The sequence below is a fragment of the Schistocerca serialis genome, chromosome 9, assembly GCF_023864345.2.
Source record: "Schistocerca serialis cubense isolate TAMUIC-IGC-003099 chromosome 9, iqSchSeri2.2, whole genome shotgun sequence".
Classification (NCBI taxonomy): domain Eukaryota; kingdom Metazoa; phylum Arthropoda; class Insecta; order Orthoptera; family Acrididae; genus Schistocerca; species Schistocerca serialis.
In genome coordinates, this window is record NC_064646.1 from 148,952,980 (window position 1) to 148,978,280 (window position 25,301).

The 25,301-nt window shown below is 43.7% G+C and overlaps 1 protein-coding gene across 1 annotated transcript in view; it reads left to right on the top strand.

Moving 5' to 3' along the window:
• The window catches only part of LOC126419430 (venom prothrombin activator vestarin-D1-like), a 178,507-nt gene that overhangs the window by 23,673 nt on the left and 129,533 nt on the right, over positions 1-25,301 (top strand). The window contains exon 3 of the mRNA XM_050086619.1: positions 1,220-1,396. Within this exon, the coding sequence (XP_049942576.1) occupies positions 1,220-1,396 (177 nt within the window). The remainder of the gene's footprint in view (positions 1-1,219; positions 1,397-25,301) is intronic.

The following is a 25,301-nucleotide window of genomic DNA, read 5'->3' on the forward strand; positions in this document are numbered from 1 at the left end:
AGGGGAACATAAAACAGAGTAAGGGGAGAAAATGGAGGTAAAAAGACATGGACATGTAGACGTTCATGGGGGACAGTTAAAAAAGTCACCAGAAAGTTAAAAAACACAGTTGGCGATTCTTAAAACACAGAGAAGACACTGGATGCTCATGCACAGGTTAAAAGTTGGCCACAGTATTAAAAACACTCCGAAACAACACACTTAAAAACCCACTTGGAGACCACACGACGAAGAATAAAACTACCAGGTGGGACCTGCCGAGGGAAAGGTCAGAGAGGATGGAAAAGGAGGGGAGAGCATGGGGCAGCTGGGTAAGTGGCGGGATCTGGACTAGGTTTTTTTTTCTTTATTGAATTTCAATTCCCCCCGAAAGGGACGGGCTGGCAGCAGCTTAGTATGCCGCTCTTCAGCCTACAGACTTTGTTAGAAAGATGAAGAGAATAAATAATAAAAACAGGCGATAAAATCGGAGACTTAAAGAGTAAAATGGCGAAAAGAAATCGTGGACTTAAAACAAAGAACAGAGGGATGATGATGCTAATAAAATACATACGAAGCAGACAGGTAAAACAACAGACAGACAATTAAAAAACACGGCGACAGTCTGGATTCTGTTCGCAAAAGACATAAAATTCACACCTAGCGACAGCATGGTTTCTGTTCGCAACACAAGAAAGACGAACAACACTGAATAGTCACTGGAACACTGCACTAAAAAGTTGGCAAATGTGACATACCACAGTCGAGAGCAGGTGGGGGGAAACTGGACAGATGATGGGAAAACAAAAAAGGGGGGACTGGACTAGGGTAGAGCGGGTCCCTATATTCGAAAACGGAGAGAGCGGCTATTGGCCGCTGTTTGCACGTGACTTAGCGTTGGCGCCCTCGCTGCGCGAGAGCCGCTGCGCGGAATAGCCGCCGCGGAGGCGGAGCCCTCTATGGGCTGACCACGTCCATTTGTTCTGGCGCGTATTCGACTTCCGCAGCGGAAGGTACTAGAGTTTTATGGGACCAAATTGCCGAGGTCATCGGTCGCTAAGCTTACACACTTCTTAATCTAACTTAAACTAACTTACGATGAGGACAAAACACACACGCATGCCCGAAGGAGGACTCGAACCTCCGACGGGCGGAGCTGCGCAGACCGTGATAAGGCGCCCCAGACCACGCGGCTACCTCGCGCGGCATTTATGATTTACTGTCTTTCTATTCTTTATAGGGTACCAGGGCACCACGAGTGGACCTCATGATGGTAGCTTCGTCAACGGCATGGTCGATGGCGGCGATCAAGAATATGATGACAGTGATCACGATGCTGATGTCGGTGTCACAGAAAGAGATGATGTCGGCGACGCAGGGCTACACAGAGTACCAACCAGCGAATTTGATTTTACAGGTGAGTGTTCACTTGTTACTCCAGCGCGTAATGAAAATGATCCCATTGAAAACTTGAGGCGCTGCATCTTGTGAAGTGACGGACAGGGGAGCAACCTGACCCAACTCGTCGAAACCTGCCCTGAAATTTTTTATGTGGGAAGAATACAACGAAGGAAACACAATGTGAACATTTTAGCTCTTAAGACACACTGCAGGTGTTAGGAAAATTATTGAAAATTGCCAAATTTGTAGCTCTGCAGGCAGTCGTGCCGTAAGTATAGCAGACAGCGTGTGTGGAACACGGCAGGCAGATATCCCTGTCTGATGGACGTCGGCAAACGTTTAACACGACACAACGCTATCATAATTAGTAGAACGAATTCCAGTTTCCATTGACAGTTTCTGTGGCACAATTCTTCACAGTTGCTCTTCGCTCGAATTGGCAGCTCATTAAATATCCGTAATAGTTAGAAGTCGTTGCTAATAACATGTGTCTTTTGTGCGAATTCCAAGTAATACTTTCAACCTTGTAAAGACGAAATATGCAGAACTTTGTATGCAGTGAAACCAGCTACTGTTGCTGAATACATGTGTTCTTTATTAGTTAATTTCTAGAACATCAATTCGAATGATGTCGACATTTCGTTAGAAATTGTGGAAACATTAACAGGCACAGGAAATAACTAGGAAGATTCCGTGAACTGTGATTCGAATATGATTTTTTTGCTTATTAAGGTATAAAACAAAATTAAAGTAACATCCAAGCCCAAATAAATTGCTTTCAGTGACAACAATCTTTCGGTTAAACGAAGGAGGGAGAATGCGCTTAAACGTGAGCAGTGTGAAAGGTAAGTTTCGTTTCGCAAAATCAGACCATGAATTGTGTAAATGGAAGAAAGATTTACATGAAGCACGAAATATGCGCCAAAATGAAACTCAAAAAAGGGTGGAAAAAAACTGTTCGAAAGATTTAAAACTGCTCTTGAGAGTCAGAGCGCTAGTACCTAGGGAGATTTACGAAACTAGGCCCTCTGAATATGCAAGTGAGATGAACATCAATCGATGACTATCACTGACTGCTATTCGACTTGGTTTAGCCGATTCGGGAAATTATACGGAAAAGGAAGTCGCAAAATTACGACGTTTACCTGAATTAAACTTGTAGAGGAGATGCCATTAACAATTTATACTATAAGGAGATTCGTAGCTGACGTGAAGACGAAGCTTCTTGTTAGCGCTTAAAATGCTATGTATAAAGACAATAAGTCAGGTTACGTGCAAGAACTGCATGCAAACCGCACCTTATCATTTCGATCGAAAAAAAGACAAAGTCACTTGTCCAGTCGATGAATGCAGTTGTACATTCGTATTGACAATGCCAGTGATTTGTGTCTACATCTACATCTGCATCTATATTCCGCAAGCCACCCAACGGAGTGTGGAGGAGGACACTTTACATGTCACTGTCATTACCTCCCTTTCCTGTTCCAGTCGCGTATGGTTCGCGGGAAGAACGACTGCCGGAAAGCCTCCGTGCGCGCTCGAATCCATCTAATTTTACATTCGTGATCTCCTCGGGAGGTATAAGTAGGGGGAAGCTATATATTCGATACCTCATCCAGAAACACACCCTCTCGAAACCTGGACAGCAAGCTACACCGCGATGCAGAGCGCCTCTCTTGCAGAGTCTGCCACTTGAGTTTGTTAAACATCTCTGTAACGCTATCACGCTTACCAAATAACCCTGTGACGAAACGCGCCGCTCTTCTTTGGATCTTCTCTACCTCCTCTGTCAACCCGACCTGGTACGGATCCCACACTGATGAGCAATACTCAGGTATAGGTCGAACGAGTGTTTTGTAAGCCACTTCCTTTGTTGATGGACTACATTTTCTAAGGACTCTCCCAATGAATATCAACCTGGCACCCGCCTTACCAACAATTAATTTTATATGATCATTCCACTTCAAATCGTTCCGTACGCATACTCCCAGATATTTTACAGAAGTAACTGCTACCAGTGTTTGTTCCGCTATCATATGATCATACAATAAAGGATCCTACTTTCTATGTATTCGCAATACATTACATTTGTCTATGTTAAGGATCAGTTGCCACTCCCTGCACAATGTGCCTATCCGCTGCAGATCTTCTTGCATTTCGCTGAAATTTTCTAATGCTGCAACTTCTCTGTATACTACAACATCATCCGCGAAAAGCCGCATGGAACTTCCGGCACTATCTACTAGGTCATTTATATATACTGCGAAAAGCAATGGTCCCATAACACTCCCTTGTGGCACGCCAGAGGTTACTTTTGACGTCTGTGGACGTCTCTCCATTGAGAACAACATGCTGTGTTCTGTTTGTTAAAAACTCTTCAATCCAGCCACTCAGCTGGTCTGATATTCCGTAGGTTCTTATTTTGTTTATCAGGCGACAGTGCGGAACTGTATCGAACGCCTTCCGGAATTCAAGGAAAATGGCTTCTACCTGAGAGCCTGCATCTAATATTTTCTGGGTCTTATGCACAAATAAAGCGAGTTGAGTCTCACACGATCGCTGTTTCCGCAATCCATATTGATTCCTAGAGAGTAGATTCTGGGTTTCCAGAAATGAAATATACGCGAGCAAGAAACATGTACTAAAATTCTACAACAGATCGATGTCAGAGATATAGGCCTATAGTTTGTGCATCTGCTCGACGACCCTTCTTGAAGACTGGGACTACCTGTGCTCTTTTCCAATCATTTGAAACCTTCCGTTCCTCTAGAAACTTGCGGTACACGGCTGTTAGAAGGGGCGCAAGTTCTTTCGCGTACTCCCCCCGGTATGCACGCGGAGTGCACATTGGTTTTCTTTCCCTCCCTTGCAGCCGTATCCCTAAGGGGCCCCATTACGTGCCTGACGTTGGGGCTCCCAACTACCAGTAAGCCCACTCTCTGCGACTGCCCGGATATTGCAGACTGAGGAGCTACCTCTGGAACAAGACGAGCAGCCATGTCTGGGTGAAGATCAGTATCAGCCGGAGACAGAGCCTGAAACCGGTTCGTCAGACAAACTGGAGAGGCCTTCCGTTCAGCCCTCCAGAATTTCTTTCGCTCTTTGCCACACCTCGAGACGACCTCCCACTCTACAACAGGTGAGAGGTCAGCCTCAGTGTGGGCAGTATCTCGGGCAGCCACAGCCGTAGTATGATTGGGGGATGTGTGGGACGAGCTGGCCGTCCCCGACAAACCCCCGTCATGACCCCCACAGTGATGCCCATTGGCAACAGCCTCAAGCTGTGTGACCGAATCCAACACTGCCTGAAGCTGGGAGAGAAGGGATGCCAACGTAGCCTGCATCCGAACACAGCAGTCGCAGTCTCTATCCATGCTAAATACTGTTGTGCAAAGAACGTCTGAACTAATCTACAGACAGCAAGAATTATCATAAGAACTGTGCTACAGGAATTGTCATAAAACATGTCATCCAATTGAAGTCCCGACTGATGGAAGTCGTCTGTAATGAAATCGTACACTGCCCTTATTTTCTTTCCTGTGCTAGTAATTTGTGGAACAATTACATTTGAAATAGTTTAGTAGTCGAATGAATGATTTCAAACATTTTTCGTATGGTTAAAAGGCTTAAAATTCACGTGTGTGCACATCGGACTTCGAGCTAAGTGGCGCTACGTTCTCTTGTCATGGCCGTTGCAAGATAACACACACTAGAATGGACCGTAGGGTGCCGTGCACCTCTTTCTCGCAACACAATAAATAACTTTCCGACCGATTTTCCATCCAGATTAGCAGTCGGCATAATTGTATACGAATGCGTTAACGCATGGATGGTAGTAGATCTTGATACATTTTTCTTGGTACCTCTTAATTCCGGGGCTCCTTTCACATGCATTTCCTCTTCAAATCCCATTTGGTCGGAATTGAAAACAAACTCCGTACAGAATGATGGGATAAGTTTGTTTATCCCATCTATACATTTTCGAACCCATTCCGCAGTTTGCAATCGTCGAGTTGATACCTTGTTTGATATTTCGTTATCGTACATCTTCCATTTTTGTAGCAATGTTTGAAGTTTTACAACCATCGACTGCTTCCATTGAAATCACTGTAATGTATGTCGTGTGCAGTTTGATGTGCATAGTGTGATAGGTCGCTATCATACACATCCTGTAAACTGCACCGAGCATCCTTGAAACGCGCAAATATCAGTTTTTGTAACAAGTGCATCTTCTCCATCCTTGAATATCCGTAGGTTTTCTTAAACGCCATAGGGTCATATTGCTCCAGACTTATTCGATGTCTATTCATAATTGTTTGTTTAATATGCTGCGGATGATCTTGCATGTACGTAACTGTGTTTAGTACCTTCTCCTTGAACAGCGGTTGTCCTTTACTGTTTCATTGGGGACGGGGTTTGCGACCCCCTCTCCAAAAAGATGATGAACTACGTGGATCGGCACATGTTTCAGTATCACCTTCACTTGTTAAGCACGTCTCGTCATCATTGTACTCCTCATTTACATTGTCGGCACAGTCGGGCGTATACGACACCACTCATTCCACTGACTCATCTTTCAGAAACGTTGATGTTTCATCTTTCACTTCTTCCTGACTCAACAAAATTTCTTGGATTCGCTTTTGGCGAAACGTCAACTCCGGCAACTGTTGTTGTGCACTACTGGCCATTAAAATTGCTACACCAAGAAGAAATGCAGATGATAAACGGATATCCTTGGACAAATATATTATACTAGAACTGACATGTGATTACATTTTCACGCAGTTTGGGTGCATTGATCCTGAGAAATCACTACCCAGAACAACCACCTCTGGCCGTAATAACGGCCTTGATACGCCTGGGCATTGAGTCAAACAGAGCTTGGATGGCGTGTACAGGTACAGCTGCCCATGCAGCTTCAACACGATACCACACTTCATCAAGAGTAGTGACTGGCGTATTGTGACGAGCCAGTTGCTCGTGCACCATTGACCAGACGTTTTCAATTGGTGAGAGATCTGGAGAATGTGCTGGCCAGGGCAGAGTTCTAACATTTTCTGAATCAAGAAAGACCTGTACAGGACCTGCAACATGCGGTCATGCATTATCTTGCTGAAATGTAGGGTTTCGCAGGGATCGAATGAAGGGTAGAGACACATCTGAAATGTAACGTCCACTGTTCAAAGTGCCGTCAGTGCGAACAAGAGGTGACGGAGAAATGTAACCAATGGCACCTCATACCACCACTACGGGTGATACGGCAGTATGGCGATGACGAATACACGCTTCCAATGTGCGTTCACGGCGATGTCGCCAAACACGGATGTGACCATCATGATGCTGTAAACGGAACCTGGATTCATCCGAAAAAAATGACGTTTTGTCATTCGTGTACCCAGGTTCGTCGTTTTAGTACACCATCGCAGGCGCTCCTGTCAGTGATGCAGCGTCAAGGGTAACCGCAGCCATGATCTCCAAGCTGGTAGTCCACGCTGCTGCAAAACGTCGTCGAACTGTTCGTGCAGACGGTTGTTGTCTTGCAAACGTCCCCGTCTGTTGTCTCAGGGATCGAGACGTGGCTGCACGATACGTTACAGCCATGCGGATAAAATGCCGTCATCTCTACTGCTAGTGATACGAGGCCGTTGGGATCCAGGACGGTGTTCCGTATTACCCTCCTGAACCCACCGATTCCATATTCTGCTAACAGTCATTGGATCTCAACCAACGCGAGCAGCAATGTCGCGATACGATAAACCGCAATCGCGATAGGCTACAATCCGACCTTTATCAAAGTCGGAAACGTGATAGTACTCATTTCTCCTCCTTACACGAGGCATCACAACAACGTTTCACCAGGCAACGCCGGTCAAATGCTGTTTGTGTATGAGAAATCGGTTGGAAACTTTCCTCATATCAGCACGTTGTAGGTGTCGTCACCCGCGCCAACCTTGTGTGAATGCTCTGAAAAGCTAATCATTTGCATATCACAGCATCATCTTCCTGTCGGTTAAATTTCGCGTCTGTAGCGCGTCATCTTGGTGGTGTAGCAATTTTAATGGCCAGTTGTGTACATTCGATAAAATGAATATCACGATAGACTAATTTGACAGCGAGACACAAATCGAAGACATCAGCTGCCAGTGGGCATTAATTTATATCAGTGGGGCAAGTGGAAAATTTTAGAGGGACTGGGATTCAAACCCGGGTCTCCTGGTTGTCAGGCACATGCCTTGACCACAACGCCATTCGCACACGGTCTTCCCCACAACCTCACCGACTGCCGTAGTACGCCTCTCGTCAGACCCAAATTCTCAACTTACACCACACACTACTGACGAAGTGGGCCCGCCTATTAGCCTCATTACTTGCGGCATCTCGCCGATTCCAGTAAGAGTTCGAGCTTGGCGTGGATCTGCACATGTCCGAAAGAACAGAAACCACATATGTGTAATTTTGTACAGATTTAGCGAATGAGCAAGTAAAATTCCACTTTTAAAACCATTTTATTTGTAAAGGGAAACGAACCGACGCCCTGCGGTGGCGGTTTTAGGAGAATCATTCAGTACGTATAGGACGATTCAAAAATCATGTCCCATGGGAGAAATAGGTTGAATCAGAACACCACCGACAAATTTTCGGAGATGGTAGTACGGACTAAAACAAGAAAAAAAATCTAGTAAACATGGGTTTTAAAGTGTGTATCATAAGAGCTATGTGCACTTGTTCATCTTCGATATTGTAAAACCCTTTTTTTGCACTGAACAAGTACTTATAGCTCGTAAGGTACGCATTTTAGAGCTGATATTTGCTGGAGATTTCTATCTTATTTTGATCCTTACTATTACCTCTCAGAATATGGAAAGCAAAGTGCTTGCAATAGAAGAGATTTGTTTCACAGTATCGATGATGTTATCATATCCCATTAAGGTATGCATTTTAGAAGCCGTATAAAAACTAAACACCGTCCGAACAGGCCTTGGAAGGCCCAACGGCACCGACCGGCCGCCGTGTCATCCACAGCCCACAGGCGTCACTCGATGCGGATATGGAGGGGAATGTGGTCACCACACCGCTCTCCCGGCCGCATGTCACTTTACGAGACCGACAACCCATATTACTGGACTTTTTTCCTTGTTTTGGTTCATTACATCAGCTGTCAAAATATGGAATACTTTATATAACACGCTGCGTGGGGGTGTCGCTAAGACATAATATGCCTTTTATTTTATGAAACGATCAATATATCGGAACAATATTTCCGGAGTATGATAATATACAGAGGAGCCTGTATTTATGTCGAACGTCTGATCCTTTTAACTCTTGTGTCACTGCCAAGGGAACCATCAGACCCGTAAACTACTCATTTTGAGGAATCTGTAGTATGTAGTAGAGGATCCTGTCTTTAGTACCTCACTAGCGTATTTTCATGAGACGGCACCTAGTCTCAGAGAAAATCAAGTTGAACTTTCATGCGTACCTCCTATACCTGATATTTCAGAACTGTTGCAGGCAAGTGAGTAAGTGAGAGTAGCGCAACGGCTATATTTTACGGCTATCACGCTGGCGGTAAGAGTTCAGATCCCGCCCGTGTACGATTCTTCAATTTCACCATCACGTAGCAAATGTCATGCAAAACTATTCAAAAATAGGCATTTTCGCCGTAGTAATTTCATTAATAAATCAATCGTCACAGCAAACTTTCTGGAAATATGTATTACGTTCGTTACAGAATAGATTACACACTTGTCTTACTCGCTATCGATTTCATCGTTTGCTGTGTTAGATTTCCGGATGGAATTTGTAGCAGAAGCAGCCGAAACACAAATTAGTAGAGCACCGCGCATATATAATGAGAGCTACTACCTTGCAGGTACACGGATTTTTCGGAAGATAAATCCGAATTTTTAAATATTTTATTTGCTATTTTCTTTTAGTTTGTTGTCTATATAAAAGAACAGACCAAATGTTGCACATGAATTGGCATGAATATAGCACATAATATTTTAACATAATTTCAAACGTGTTAGTAGTAACTACGCATTTATGCTGCCGAAGAGGGAAAAAATCTAAACAGAATATCTGTATAGAAGAAAAATAATAATAATACCTTTATAAATGTCTACACACTATCATTTGGCCATTTGGCGCACAGATATCCAATCACCCGGAATCCTGAAGGCACACGCTACTCGTCTATTACACTATTCTGGACTACAATACTATGCAACGCTACACTACACTACATTACACTACTGTACTTGTTATCAGAACCAAGCTGGATTTCTCATTTGTGTGGATGGTTAGCCCCCGGTGTGCTGAGGTGCAACTCAGGATTCGCAGGGACTGCGCTCTTGTTCCACCCAAGGTGCGGAGATAGGGAGATGCCTTGTCAGGGTCTCAGGAAATCCTTCCTGGGCCTCTCCGAGGCTCATCTTCTCACTGCTTCCAGAAAATTGTTGCAGGTGTGTATTCTGCCATGGCGCGTCTCGTTACGCAGTTCATAGGCTGATACTTCAGCTGTCAGCGAGTTCAGATTATGCCACAGTTTTTCATTCCTTATTATCTCATAGACTGTTCCATTTCCAAATGCGTTTCTGTAACATCTCGTGTAACGGCACATTCCCATACCATGTGGTCCGCAATGCCGATAGCACTACATTCACAAGTGTCTGTGGTGCGCTGTCGTATTTTTAGTAACTAGCTGGGATACGGACCATGTCCCGACAGGTAGTGTATAGCTCCCTTGGTCGGAAGGAAGTATGTCATTCTAGTTCTTTCACGTATGTTAGGAAGGAAGTGGTAGGTTCTCCACCATGTTTCTGTCGTGTCCCAGATTTCTTGCCATTCTCTATCAATTCACCCCTTTATTTCCTTATTCCATACGGCTCTTGTGCCCAGTAATACCTATACCTTATCATATCCGCACTTTTTGAGCCAATGTCGTGCACCTTTCTTCCTTACTGCTAGGCCTAGATGTAGCAAACCACTAATATCAGCAGCAGCGCCTCAGTCGGCGTTGTTATACACTCGCCTAACAGGCTCACGAGTACATTCGTCAGTGCTCACCGTAGAGCCTGTGCTGTCCTTTCATTTAAGGCTCTATGAACCCAAACGCTCGACCGGTGGACCACAATAGCAACAGCAGTAGCAAATATCGGGAAAAACAGTTCGTTTCAATTCAAAACGATCGTGTTTTGTTCGAGCAGCTTTGATACGAACCACGAACCATCTCTCCTGTGAAAGCTGGTGCACTAAAGTGATGCAAAATTAAGGAGTGTATTTTTTATGGAACCTTCCCTCCTATCAATTACTCTGTTAGTCTTTAGCAAGTGAGGGGCATTTTGGATTTTCTCATGGAAATATTATCCTGTCTGTAAAAAATAAACATCGCAGGGTTGACAAATTGGAGTACATTTGGGTGGGTTAATTTTTACGGTGCAGGTGCGTGCTTCTCTGTCATCTACATGAATTTAATTGTAAGCTGTCTAATCGGTCTTGCCCTCCCAACGAATCAATAATATAAAAATATTTTTCTTGTCCAACGTATGGAAAAATGATAGATTTTAAGAACTCTTGGTATAGCTCTTTCGTGACCTTCCCTTCCGGTGTTACATGGGCCAAGAAGATTGGCTTACGCTACTAACGTAAGATAAAACAATTTTCCTCTTTACTTTACAAGACGTAGATATAGCGTCAGCTACAAGTCTTGTGAATGGAACTATACGCTCTATATGCTAACTTCTAAATTATCGAAATGTCCGCCGCCGTAGCTGACTGGACAGCGCGCCGGTTTGTCATGCCGGGAGGGGGGAGGGGTCCGGGTTCGATTCCCGTCTGGGTGTCTGTGTCGTCTTCATCATCCTCATTTCATCCACTTCGTCGCGCAAGTCGCCGAAGTGGCGTCACCTAAAAAGACTTGCACCAGGCGATCGGGCCTACCCTGATGGAGGCCCTCGCCACACGACATTTCATTTCAGGTACCAGAATGTGTGTACGTATTCATCTTTAAGTTCACTGGTTTTGTGGAAACAAATACACAATCTAAAGGTTTGGTACAGCGATGAACCCCCACTAAGCAGTGTTTACATGACAGTAGCTGAGTGGCGAGAGGACCTACTCGTCGTCACAGATTTCGTCCAAATTTATGGTGTACGCAGGTTGTGGCCAGAAATGAAAGTGACCGAAGTGGAGTTCTAGATGGCCAAACGTTTATAAAAATGTCGTTTTTAGAGCGGGTCATGTTAGGCGCCAGCCATTTATGTTAACGTAGTTTGCAGACAGCTGTTGGCTTAGCGGAGAGAGTGCTATGTGAGGCTCGTGAGATCGAGTCCCTCTACTGAATTTTTTTATTTGAAACTGCAAATAAACCAAAATAATGTTCATTATATACTGAGATTACGAAAGTCATGGGATACCCTCTAATGTCGTGTTGGACCTACTGCAAAAAAAAAAAAAAAAAAAAAAAAAAAAAAAAAAAAAAAAAAAAAAAAAAAAAAAGATTCAAATGGCTCTGAGCACTATGGGACTTAACAGTTATGGTCATCAGTCCCCTAGAACTTAGAACTACTTAAACCTAACTAACCTAAGGACATCACACAACACCGAGTCATCACGAGGCAGAGAAAATCCCTAACTCCGCCGGGAATCGAACCTGGGAACCCGGGCGTGGGAAGCGAGAACGCTACCGCACGACCACGAGCTGCGGACGGACCTACTGCACCTACATCTACATCTACGTGATTACTCGGCTATTCACAATAAATTGACGTCTATAGAGGCAGCATGGCTCAGTATTTCTGTAGGGGACTTCCAACGATTTGTTGAGCCCATGTCAAGTCCAGATGCTGCACTACTCCTGGCAATGAATTAGATAAGGTATCTGTATGGTGCGAAAAGTGGCAATTGACCCTGAATAATGAACCACCTTCAAGCTGTCTCTCTACCTTTCCACTCTCGGACGGCGCACGGGAAAAACGTGCACTTAAATTCTTCTGTACGAGCCATAATTTTTCTTATTTTGTAGTGACGATCATTTCTCCCTATGTAGACGGGTGCCAACATGATGTTTTCGCAATTGGAGGAGAAAACTGGTGACTGAAATTTCATGAGAAGATCCCGTCGCAACGAAAAACGCCTTTGTTTTAATGATTGCTACTCCAATTCACGTATAATGTCTGTGACACTATCTCCCCTATTTCGCGATAATACAAAACGAGCTTCCCTTCTTTGTACTTTTTCGATGTCATCCGTCAGTCCCACCTGATGCCGATCCCACACCGCACAGCAATACTCCAGAATAGGGCGGACAAGCGTGGTGTAAGCAGTTTCTTTAGTAGACCTGTTGCACCTCCTAAGTGTTCTGCCAATGAATCACAGTCTTTGGTTTACTCTACCCACAATATTATATATGTGATCGTTCCAATTTAGGTTATTTGTAATTGTAATCCCTAAGTATTTAGTTGAATTTACAGCCTTCAGATGTATGTGACTTATCGCTTAATCGAAATTCCGCGGAATTATCTTAGTGCTCATGTGAATAACTCCACACTTTTCCTTATTCAGGGTCAATTGCCACTTTTCGCTCCATACAGTTATCTAAATCATTGCCAGGAGTAGTGCAGCAACTGGACTTGGCATGGGCTCAACAAGTCGTTGGAAGTCCCCTACAAAAATACTGGGCCATGCAGCCTCTATAGACGTCCATAATTGCCAAAGTGTTACCGGTGCTGGATTCTGTGCACGAACACACCTCTCTATTATTTCCCATAAGTGATCAATGGGATTCATGTCGCGTTATCTGGATGACCAAATCATTCACTAGAATTGTCTAGATTAGCCTTCAAACCAATCGCGAACGACTGTAGCCCGGTGACATGGCACATGGTTATCCATAAAAATTCCATTGTTGTTTGGAGACGTGATTAGCATTCAAGTCTGCCTATAGTCTCCAAGTCAATGATCGTTTCCGTTGGACTAGAGAACCCAGTCCATTCCACGTGAACACAACCCACACCTTTATGGAGCCACCACGAGCTTTCAAATTGCCTTCTTGACAACTTGGATCCATGGCTTCGAGGGGTCTGCGCCACACTCTGCTACTGTTTAACAGTCGTCTAGGATCCAATCGATATGGTCACGAGCCCACGAGAGGCGCTACAAGTGACGTAGTGCTGTTAGCAAAGGCACTCGTGTAGATCGTCCGCTGCCATAGCCCACTAACGCCAAATTTCGCCACTCTGACGCATACATCCGACTTAAGTCCCACATTGATTTCTGCGATTATTTCACGCAGTATTAGTACTGACAACTATACGCAAGCACCGTAAAGGCCGTCGGCCAGTGAGTGCCTGAAATTTGGTATCCTCGGCAGACTGACGCTGTGGGTCTCGGAATTTTGAATTCCCTAACAATTTAGGAAATGGAATTCCGAAGCGTGTAGATCCATCTACCGTTCCTCGTTTAAAGTCTGTTGATTGCCATCGTGCGGGCATAGTCAGGTGGGAAACCTTTTCAAATGAATCACCCAAGTACAAATGAGAGCTCCGCCTACGCACTACCTTTTAAACCCCGTGCACGCGATACTACCATCACCTGTGTATGTGCACATCACTATCGCATGACTTTTGTCACATGAGTGTATTATATTTAGTAATATTTTCAAAAAAGACATGGAAAGGAGTGGAATGGCTAGCGAGGGACTGAGCTCCGAAGTCGTGACTAGCGCTGTCCCCAAGGGTCAATGGGCCTTTTTTATCTGCACCGGGAACCTATCGCTCGCGCTCAGCTACCGAGATCTGCTAGAAGATCAAAATGAAAATAACGGAATACGAAGTCCTGTACCCATTAATGTCAATCCCTTCTTGGAAAGTTATTTGCAGTGTCCTCGTAGACGTTGTCAGCACAATTCTTTCTTAGAAATTTACTTGCAATTCCTTGCCGCCTATTTAATGCCTTTTATGAAAATATTAGTACGATACATCGAACATTATTTCGGCATATTTGCAGTGTAAGTAACGTAAAAATTTGAAAAAACAAGTCTCCATCTATGGACTCAACCCCATGGGGCTGGAGTTACCTTTGTCTTCTTTTCCCGCTGTGCGAGCCACTACCTCGAAAACACACTGATATGAATAACTCCTACCTCACCCAGCCTGCGCCAGAAGTGTTATTTTTTCTATAGCTTAGCCATCTGGATGTCACACTTCTGTCACTTTCATTTCTGTCCAAGACCCGCATGCACCAGAAATTTGGACGAAACAGGTGGTGACGAGTAGGCGCGGTTTTACTCCGACTCCGGCAGCACTCCCTTTCTAGTTGAGAACATTTCCAGAAATCACTTGCAAAAAGTTCAACGCCAAAATTAACAAGCCCTATATAAGTGTAATCCTGTTTTTAAAAGGTTTCTGAATTACATTAAAAAAGTACGTTGCGTGAAAAAAATTTCTTCAGTATCGTGGTTGATGACATAGCTATGAGGCTTGAACAAAAGTACTTGTATCGCTAAATACTATCATTCTTCGAAAACCACATTTCAGTATCTTGAACCGTTCACGAAGTAAAAAGAATGTTACGTTTTACGTGATCTGTGCTGTATCTATACATTTTGTAAATTCAAGTCCCCGCAGCATGTTTCTATCTATATGTGGCGGCCAATCTTAGGAAGTGCTGTAGGGATTTTGTTATAGTTTGGGTACATAATTTGTTCAAAAAATGTTCAAATGTGTGTGAAATCTTATGGGATTTAACTGCTAACGTCATCAGTCCCTAAACTTACACACTACTTAACGTTAACTATACTAAGTACAAACACACACACCCATGTCCGAGGGAGGACTCGAACCTGCGCCGGAACCAGCCGCACAGTCCATGACTGCAGTGCCTGAGACCGCACGGCTAATCCCGCGCGGCATAATTTGTTGTTTATAGTATTGAAAAGTGCGTATAATATGTATCTTGTCTTTTCCATATTTAATTGGTGTCTGGAGCGATATTTAGTGACATTCATGGGAACTACGGAATGATCAGCTTGAGAGGGTGATGTTGTTGTTACGATCTTCAGTCCAGAGACTGATTTATTGCAGCAGCTCTCCATGCTACTGTATCCTGCGCAAGCCTCTTCATCTCCGAGTAACTACTGCAACCTACATCCTTCTTAATCTGCTTAGTGTATTCATCTCTTGCTCTCCCTCTACGATTTTTATCTTCCGCGCTTCCCTCGAGTACCAAATTGGTGATCCCTTGATGTCTCAGAACGTGTCCTATCAACCGATCCCTTCTTCTAGTCAAGTTGTGCCACAAGTTCCTCTTCTCCCCAATTCTATTCAGTACCTCCTCGTTAGTCACGTGAGCTACCCATATAATCTTCGGCATTCTTCTGCAGCATCGCATTTCGAAAGCTTCTATTCTCTTGTTGTATAAACTATTTATCGTCCATTTTTCACTGCCATACATAGCTACACTCCATACAAATACTTTCAGAAAAGACTACTTTATCATTTCTACGTTCAATGATTTTTTCATAATGCAGGGCCACAGTCATAATATATTTCTTTAAAGTCAGTATCGCCAATAAAAAAAAAAAAAGATTCAAGTGGCTCTGAGCACTATTGGACTTAACAGCGGAGGTCATCAGTCCCCTAGAACTTAGAACTACTTAAACCTAACTAACCTAAGGACATCATACACATCCATGCCCGAGGCAGGATTCGAACCTGCGACCGTAGCGGTCGCGCGGGTCCAGACTGAAGCGCCTAGAACCGCTCGGCCATTCCGGCCGGCAGTACCGCCAATAGACTGTTGTTTATTTACACTGTTACATTTACACTTACACAATCATGATTTCGGCTTCAGAGTGCCATTATATCAAGTGTTTTAGATATTATAAATTTCCAGGCAATTTATAACACTTAAAACACTTTGAGGCTGAAATCATGTTTGTGTAAGTGCCATTATATCAAGTGTTTTAAGTATTATACATTTCCAGGCAATTTATAACACTTGAAACACTTTGAAGCCGAAATCATGATTGCCGGCCGTCGGTGGCCGAGCGGTTCTAGGCGATTCAGTCTGGAACCGCGCGACCGCTACGGTCGCAGGTTCGAATCCTGCCTCGGGCATGGATATGTGTGATGTCCTTAGGTTAGTTAGGTTTAAGTAGTTCTAAGTTCTAGGGGACTGACGACCTGAGATGTTAAGTCCCATAGTGCTCAGAGCCATTTTTTCGAAATAATGATTGTGTAAGTGTAAATGCAACACAGTAAATAAACAACAATGTAATGACGGTACTGACTTTAAAGATTTCTATATTCGATTTTAACAAATTTCTCTTCTTCAAAAACGCTTTCCTTGCCATAGCCAGTCTACATTTTATATTCTCTCTACTTCGACTATCAGTTATTTTGCTTCCCAAATACCAAAACTCATCTACCAGTTTAAGTGTCTCATTTCCTAATCTAATTCCCTCAGAATCACCTGATTTAATTCGAGTACATTCTGTTATCCTCGTTTTGCTTTTTATTTATTTATTTATTGTTTCGTGGGACCAAATTAAGGAGAAGTCTGCACGGTCATGGAACGAGTCAATACATGAAATTATAACACGATAGTAGAAACAGATAAAATGAAATACAAGAAACGTATTCAGGCGACAATTCTTAAGTTTAAATAAAGAAAATCAACAATGTAACACTGGAATTTGCTTAATTTTTCAGCTCTTCCAGGAGTTCCTCGACAGAATAGAGGGAGTGATCCATGAGGAAACTTTTCAGTTTAGACTTAAAAGCGTTTGGGCTACTGCTAAGAATTTGAGTTCTTGTGGTAGCTTATTGAAAATGGATGCAGCAGAATAGTGCACTCCTTTCTGCACTAGAGTCAAGGAAGTACATTCCACATGCAGATTTGATTTCTGCCTAGTATTAACTGAGTAAAAGCTGCTAACTCTTGGGAATAAGCTAATACTGCAAACAACAAACGACATTAAAGAAAATATATACTGTGAGGGCAATGTCAGAATTCCCAGACTATTGAATAGGGGTTGACAAGAGGTTATCGAACTTACACCACGTATAGCTCGAACAGCCCGTTTTTATGCCAAAAATACCCTTTTTGAATTAGAAGAATTACCCCAAAAAATAATACCATATGACATAAGCGTATGAAAATATGCGAAGTAGACTACTTTTCGTGTTGAACTGTCACTTATTTCAGATACTGTTCTAATGGTAAATAAAGCAGCATTTAGTTTCTGAACAAGATCCTGAACATAGGCTTTCCACAACAGCTTACTATCTATCCGAACGCCTAGGAACTTGAACTGCTCCGTCTCGCTTATAATATGCCCATTCTGTCTGATCAAAATATCAGTTCTTGTTGAATTGTGAGTTAGAAACTGTAAAAACTGAGTCTTACTGTGATTTAGCATCAAATTATTTTCCACAAGCCACGAACTTATTTCATGAACTACATTAGTTGATAATGTTTCAATATTACACATGAGATCCTTCACTGCCAGGCTGGTGTCATCAGCAAAAAGAAATATTTTTGAATCACCTGTAATACTAGAAGGCATATTATTTATATAAATAAGAAACAGCAGTGGCCCTGCACCGACCCTTGGGGAACGCCCCACTTAACAGTGCCCCATTGGGACCGACCGTCACTACCACTCTCAATATTGCGGAGAATTACCTTCTGCTTTCTGTTCTTAAAGTAAGAGGCGAACCAATGTTGTTGATGTTCATTTACTTCCTGCCTTCAAGACACTGTCCATTCCGTTCAACTGCTCTTCCATGGTGAGGCATCTGACGGGAAACACAATAAACAGCCACAGCAACTCCAGGGCGTACTGAAGTCTCCTCGCCGTTTTACTGTCGGTATTTGAAGGCTAATCGCAGGAAGAGCTGCAGGGATTTTGACACGGTTTCACAAATATTAGGTTGGAACGTAAGGTCCCAACATTTTTGTTTTACATATTGATATTGTGGTTGCTATGGGGTTATTTGTCGACTGTCGTTTTTTATTTGTAGTCCACTATCGCATATATATTGTCATTTTGTCATTAGGAAGTAGTGACAGGAGCTGTGGACGCTAGAAAATGGAGTGCCAAGTGGAGAAATCGGAACAGCTCCAACATGTTCTTCAATTTAACTTCAATAGGGTGATAACAGCTGCACAGACAGCCAGAAACATTTGCGCCTTATATGGGGATAATTCCAGTGGTCAGAGAACGGCAAGACAAAAGATTTTCTCCTTTTATGGGAGATCGTTTTGTCATTAGTGACTTCCCACGTTCACTAAGACCCTAGGGGTTTGATGAAGATCCTTTAAATGTATTAATCCACAAGGGGGAAGGTTCAAAAATAAGGTGTACGGGAACCGCATGCTGTAAGCCAGAATCACAAAAATCAGCAGGTGGTCATATGAGCATCTCTACTTGCTTGTCATCAATTGAATCATGAAAATCGACCACCATTCTTTCCTGCGTCTTTACTGGTAACAAGAAATGGATCTTTATGTAAACATAAGGAAAAGAAAGGAATGGTTGAGTCCAAACAAAGAAGCAACTCGCCGTACGAAGATTTGTGCGCATACAAGATCATAATTTTTGCGTATTGTGGAACAGCGACGGCATGGTTTACTACGAATTTCTACCCCGATGGGTAACCGTCGCTGCTGACAGTTATTGTCGACAACTGAGATGTCTTACGTACGCAGTCTAAGAACAACAACCGGAAGACTGCGTGAAGTGATACTATTTCACTATAACGTCTGCCTGCTTTCTTCTAGACTCATAAAAACCCTTTACAGGAATTGGGTTGGGAAGTCGTTCCGCATCCACCTCATTCACCTGATCTTGTGCCCTCAGATTTTCGTCTTTTCCGCTCCCTATAGAACAACCTTCAAGGAACTTCCTTTCCTGATGAAAATTCGCGCCGAATATCGCTCGCCGAGTTCTTCTTCTCAAAAGCACGCGATTTCTACGGTCGCCGAATCGAAAAATTACCACAGCATTGGAAAGCTGTTGCAAATAGTGAAGGAGAATGTATTATTCACGACAAAAGTCTCTGTTACGTGTATCTGTTGTGTTTATTAAACTTATACAAACGCTACCAAGTACATCGACTGATTCACGAGGAAGGTTTGTGAGTATCACTACGAATTATAAACAAGTCGTCCGGCCGTAAAAAAAAAAAAAAAAAAAATGGTTCAAATGGCTCTGAGCACTATGGGACTTAACTACTGAGGTCATCAGTCCCCTAGGACTTAGAACTACTTAAACCTAACTAACCTAAGTACATCACACACATCCATGCCCGAGGCAGGATTCGAACCTGCGACCGTAGCGGTCACTTGGTTCCAACCTGAAGCGCTTAGATCCGCACGGCCACACCGGCCGTCCCGGCCGTAAATAGGAGGGCTATTCGTTTATTATCGTCAGATCGGCAGTGAATCGAAAACCAAAGTGAAAACAAAATTGTTTTATTTACAACATTTAACTTCTCTACAAAGTCCCAGCTCCGACTACATATTTGTCGTTAAATGCCGGCCGGAGTGGCCGAGCGGTTCTAGGCGCTACAGTCTGGAACCGCGCGACCGCTGCGGTCGCAGGTTCGAATCCAGCCTGGGGCATGGATGTGTGTGATGTCCTTAGGTTAGTTAGGTTTAACTAGTTCTAAGTTCTAGGGGACTGATGAGCTCAGAAGTTAAGTCCTATAGTGCTCAGAGCCATTTGAACCATTTTTTTGTCGTTAAATGGCAGCAACTTTCCAATACCCATAGAAGGGAGCCGCCCGTGCTTTCAACCAACACTCTGCTATGGTCTGCAGTTCGTTGTGAGTGCCAAAATGGTGTCTTCATAGCCAGCGGTCCATGTGAACAGAGCTGAACATCAGAAGGAGCCAAGTCCGGGCTTTATGGTGGACGATCCAGTACGCAGGAGCGTCTTTTGTTCATGCAGTTGCGCCGAGAATTGTCACGAAGAAGAAAATGCATGATAGTCTGATAGTCACGTTATGTGGGCTCGCATGAAATCATGCGAAATCCCTCGCCACACTCTCATCCATGGTGGGAGATACTATTTCCTAGACATCTTCACGTGATCACTGTGCGCTAAGAACTGAAAGGCGCGACGTGACGCTATAGACGGACGGCCCAGCACGCCTGTACAAAGTTTCATCGAGTTTTCGCTATTATTTCTGTTTCACGATCGATCGCGCCTTAAAAGCCCTCGTACTTAGCGATACCAGTGTGAAGCCGGGGGCAGGTTGCTAGTATGACGTAGGAAGGGCGCCTGTCCTAAGAGTCGTCAGATGCATTTTCTCCGGTGTTTCAGCAGATACTTGTGCTTTAACGTGTGCGCTGCATATCTATCATCAGCCCAAACAAGTAGTTGTCACTTCGTCTTTCATGCAACGCCCCTTGTCAATGGATATCGACGGTTTCTCTCCCGTCAGAAACAAAATGATTTTTCAAACAGAATTTCACGTGTCCATTCGATAGAGTGGTCCCTGCTTAGAGCGGTAAAACACGAAGATTAATCAATACTCGAGCAGAGAGTGAACCGCCCTCTCTCATGCTGATTGCAGCCACCATGCATGCAGAGCTACCGAGACGCTGTTGGATTGTTGTTTATCCTTCGTAGTGTTTTACTGTCCCTGTTAGTACATGTCGATAAAACGAGTACGGGACTAGACTAATTTTGAAGCGCTCTAGTATACGGGCACGAAAATGCCGATTTACAAATAATTTAGTTTGTAATGGGAAACAAACCGATGCTCTCTATTGAGACTGGGCGTCGCCTGAGAGACGTGACCAGTAGTAATTGTTTAGGCTGACTACAGCTAAAAAATGCGAAAAGCAAATTGCAGTTTCCTGCCAAAATACCAGAGAAAATGAGTCTGATCGCTCTTAAAAGGGACGCACTGCTCACAATTTCGCAGGCTTACGTTCAATCAGGTGCTGGAAGGTTTCTTGGGGAATGAAAGCCCATTCTTCACGGAGTGCTGCACTGAGGAGAAGTATCGATGTCGGTCGGCGAGGCTTGGCACGAAGTCGGCGTTACAAAACATCCCAAAAGTGTCCTATAGGATTCACACACCCAGCCCGAGGGAGGACTCGAACCTCAACGGGTGGAGTCGTACGGACAGTGTAAGGCGCCTTTGACCGCGCGGCTACCCTGCGCGGCGTGGTATGAACTCAAGAAATCGTTGCACGTCTCCTGCAGAAATATTTATCCATTCTGCCCCTATAGACGTCAATAACTGCGAAACAGTTGCGGTGCAGGATTTTGTGCACGAACTGACTTCTCGATTATTTCCCATAATGGTTCCACGCGATTCACGTCGGGCTATCTGCATGGCCAAATTATTCGCTCTAATGGCCCATTGTTGTTGTTGTTGTTGTGGTCTTCAGTCCTGAGACTGGTCTGATGCAGCTCTCCATGCTACTCTATCCTGTGCAAGCTTCTTCATCTCCCAGTACCTACTGCAACCTACATCCTTCTGAATCTGCTTAGTGTATTCATCTCTTGGTCACCCTCTACGATTTTTACCCTCCACGCTGCCCTCCAATGCTAAATTTGTGATCCCTTGATGCCTCAAAACATGTCCTACCAACCGATCCCTTCTTCTAGTCAAGTTGTGCCACAAACTTCTCTTCTCCCCAATCCTATTCAATACCTCCTCATTAGTTATATGATCTACCCACCTTATCTTCAGCATTCTTCTGTGGCACCACATTTCGAAAGCTTCTATTCTCTTCTTGTCCATGGCCCATAATGTTCTTCAAACCAATCGCACGGTGCACTGTCATCCGTAAAAATTGTTTGTGAAAATTGAAGTCCATGAATGGCTGAAAATTATTTCCAAGTAGCCAAACATAACCGTTTGCAGTCAGTGATCGGTTTAGTTGAACCAGAGGACTCAGTACGTTCCATGTAAACAGAGCTCACACCGTTATGGAGCCACCACTAACCTGCACAGAGGATTGTTGACATCGCTTCGTGGGCCCTGCGCCACTCTCCAAGCCTACCATGAACTCGCCAACTGAAATGGGACTCTGGGCCATCTGTCGCCGTACCCTATTAACGACAGATTTCTCCCCACTGTCCTAACGGATGCGTTCGTAGCACGTCCCACAGTGATTTCTGCGATTATTCCACGCAGTGTTGCCTGTCTGTTAGCACTGACAACTCTGCGCAGACGCCGCTGCTCTCGATTGTTAAGCGAGGGCCGTCGGCCACTGCGTTGCCCGTGGTGAGAGGTAATGAGTGAAATTTGCTATTATCGGCACTCTCTTGACACTGTGGATCGCGGAATATTGAATTCACTAACGATTTCGGAAATGAAATGTTCCATGCGTCTATCTCCAACTACTATTCTGCGTTCAAAGCCTGTTAATTTCCGTTGTGGGGCTGTAATCACGTCTGAAACATTTTCACGTGAATTACCTGAGTAGAAATGACAACTCCGCCAATGAATCGCTCTTTCATACCTTGTGTACGTGATCCTACCGTTATCTGTACGAGCGCATGCCGTTATCCCATGACTTCAGGCACCTTAGTGTATGCTGGCAAAATGGAGCGGAATATCGCAAATCAAGTGTCAACATGATCGCCAGAATAACTGGCATGTGTAAATCTCGCTACGATAGCAAAATCGAACAAATGAATATATGAAAATTAGAACCAATGCTGAGAGGTCACTAATAACAGCCAACATATGTTAACCGAACATCTTTATTTAAGCTCGTGGATATTCAGATCAAGATATGGTACACAAACTTATGTCACGCATTACAAAGTAAGTTGTACAAATGATACGTACCAAGTAACAAAGCCGCCCGGTGTGGCCGTGCGGTTCTAGGCGCTTCAGTCTGGAACCGCGTGACCGCTACGGGCGCAGGTTCGAATCCTGCCTCGGGCATGGATGTGTGTGATGTCCTTAGGTTGGTTAGGTTTAAGTAGTTCTAAGTTCTAGGGGACTGATGACCACAGATGTTAAGTCCCATAGTGATCAGAGCCATGTTGAACCAAGTGACAAAATTGATGGAATGATTTTAAAAATTGTAAGTGTAGCCCGTACAAAATCGCTGTTTTAAGCTACTAGTACGAAGCGAACAAGAACAACGTCGATTCACATTTGAAAGAAATATTGCCTACAAACATTAACATTAACAACTACACACACTAGATGGCGAGCTGACAAGCGGGTCTACATAAGCCCACGGAAGAATTTTTTTGTTTTTATTTAAATTAATTCATTAGATTTGTCTGCAAAATGCCGTGATTAATTGCAAAGAAACCAGGGAAACAACCATACAAGGGTGAATGGCAAACAACATACAGACGAGAAAAGTAGCTAAAACGGTGAAAACACTGCTATACAAGCCACCATCAGATGGCGTTAAAACTAAAAGACCAAGTACAATTTGCAAATTTATTTCTGTAAAAAATATATTGCAAAGAGATACAAACTAATAAAACCGGCAAAACAACAGGAATCTACCAAAACATAAATGAACACAGTCATATGTTACTTCCGCATATATACGGAAATGCGCTAAGGCTAAACATCTAGCGCATCATACAATTTCAGAACATCAGAACAATAGCAGCTGATGCAAATACATACCAAAAGGATTTTTTTGTTGTTGTTTTAAATATGACAATTACATATTTAAAATTGTCACACTAAGCTTGTTCTGTTATTCTAAAAGTTAGCATGCAGTTACATATAAAAAAAAATCGCAAATGAGCATATGTCTTCCACGAACAAAGCAGCAGCAAGATGAAAATACCATATGCGATCAAAAGTATCCGGATACCTATTCTCAGGAAATTTCACTCACCAGTTTTCTCCTCCGATTGCACCCACGTACACAGGAAGAAATTATCATCACGATAAAGTAAGAGAAATTCGGGCTTGCACAGAAAAATTTAAGTGCTCGTTTTTCCCACGGCCGTTCGAGAGCGGAATGGTAGAGAGACAGCTTGAAGATGGTTCATTGAATCCTCTGCCAGGCACTTTATTGTGAATAGCAGAGTAATTACGTAGATACAGATCTAGATGTAGTGGACATAAATAGGGGGTGTGTCCACACTTGGCCTTTATGACGACTTCAACTGTACTGGGGACACTTTCGTTCAGGTGTCTTTGGAAGAGTGGCAGCCCATTATTCCTCAAGAGCCGAAACCACAGAAGGTAGTGACGTTGGGCACCGAGGTCTGGGTCGAATTTGACGTTCTAACTCATCTTATACGTTTTCCATTAGGTTCAGATCGAGACTCTCGGCAGTCCAATCCATTTTAAGAATATTATACTCCACAAATGATTTCCTCACAGATTCCATCTTATGACAGGGTCCAGTATCATGCTACTACACTCGTCGTCTCCGAATTGTACCTCTGTTCTACGCATTACAGAACGCTGTAAAATCTCTTCATATCCTTCCGCATGTACAGTTTTTGTAAGCGCCATATGGAGATCGCAACTAAGCAGGAAAAGTACACCCATACTGCAAAACACTTCTCCGTATTTTACTCTCGGCACTACAAACGATGGCAGGTAACGTTCTCCAGGAATTCATCAAACCGAAATCCTTGCAACGGACTGGCACAGCGTGCGCGTGATTTTCCATTAGAGATCATTCATTTCCAGTCACCCACCATTCACTGGAGTCGCTCTTTATACCACCTGATGCGTCGCTTAGCATGCAGTACAGAAATATACAGGGTGGTCCATTGATCGTGACTGGGCCAAATATCTCACGAAATAAGCGTCAAACGAAAAAACTACAAAGAACGAAACTTGTCTAGCTTGAAGGGGGAAACCAGAAGGCGCTATGGTTGGCCCGCTAGATGACGCTGCCATAGGTCAAACGGATATCAACTGCGTTTTTTTTAAATAGGAATCCCCATTTTT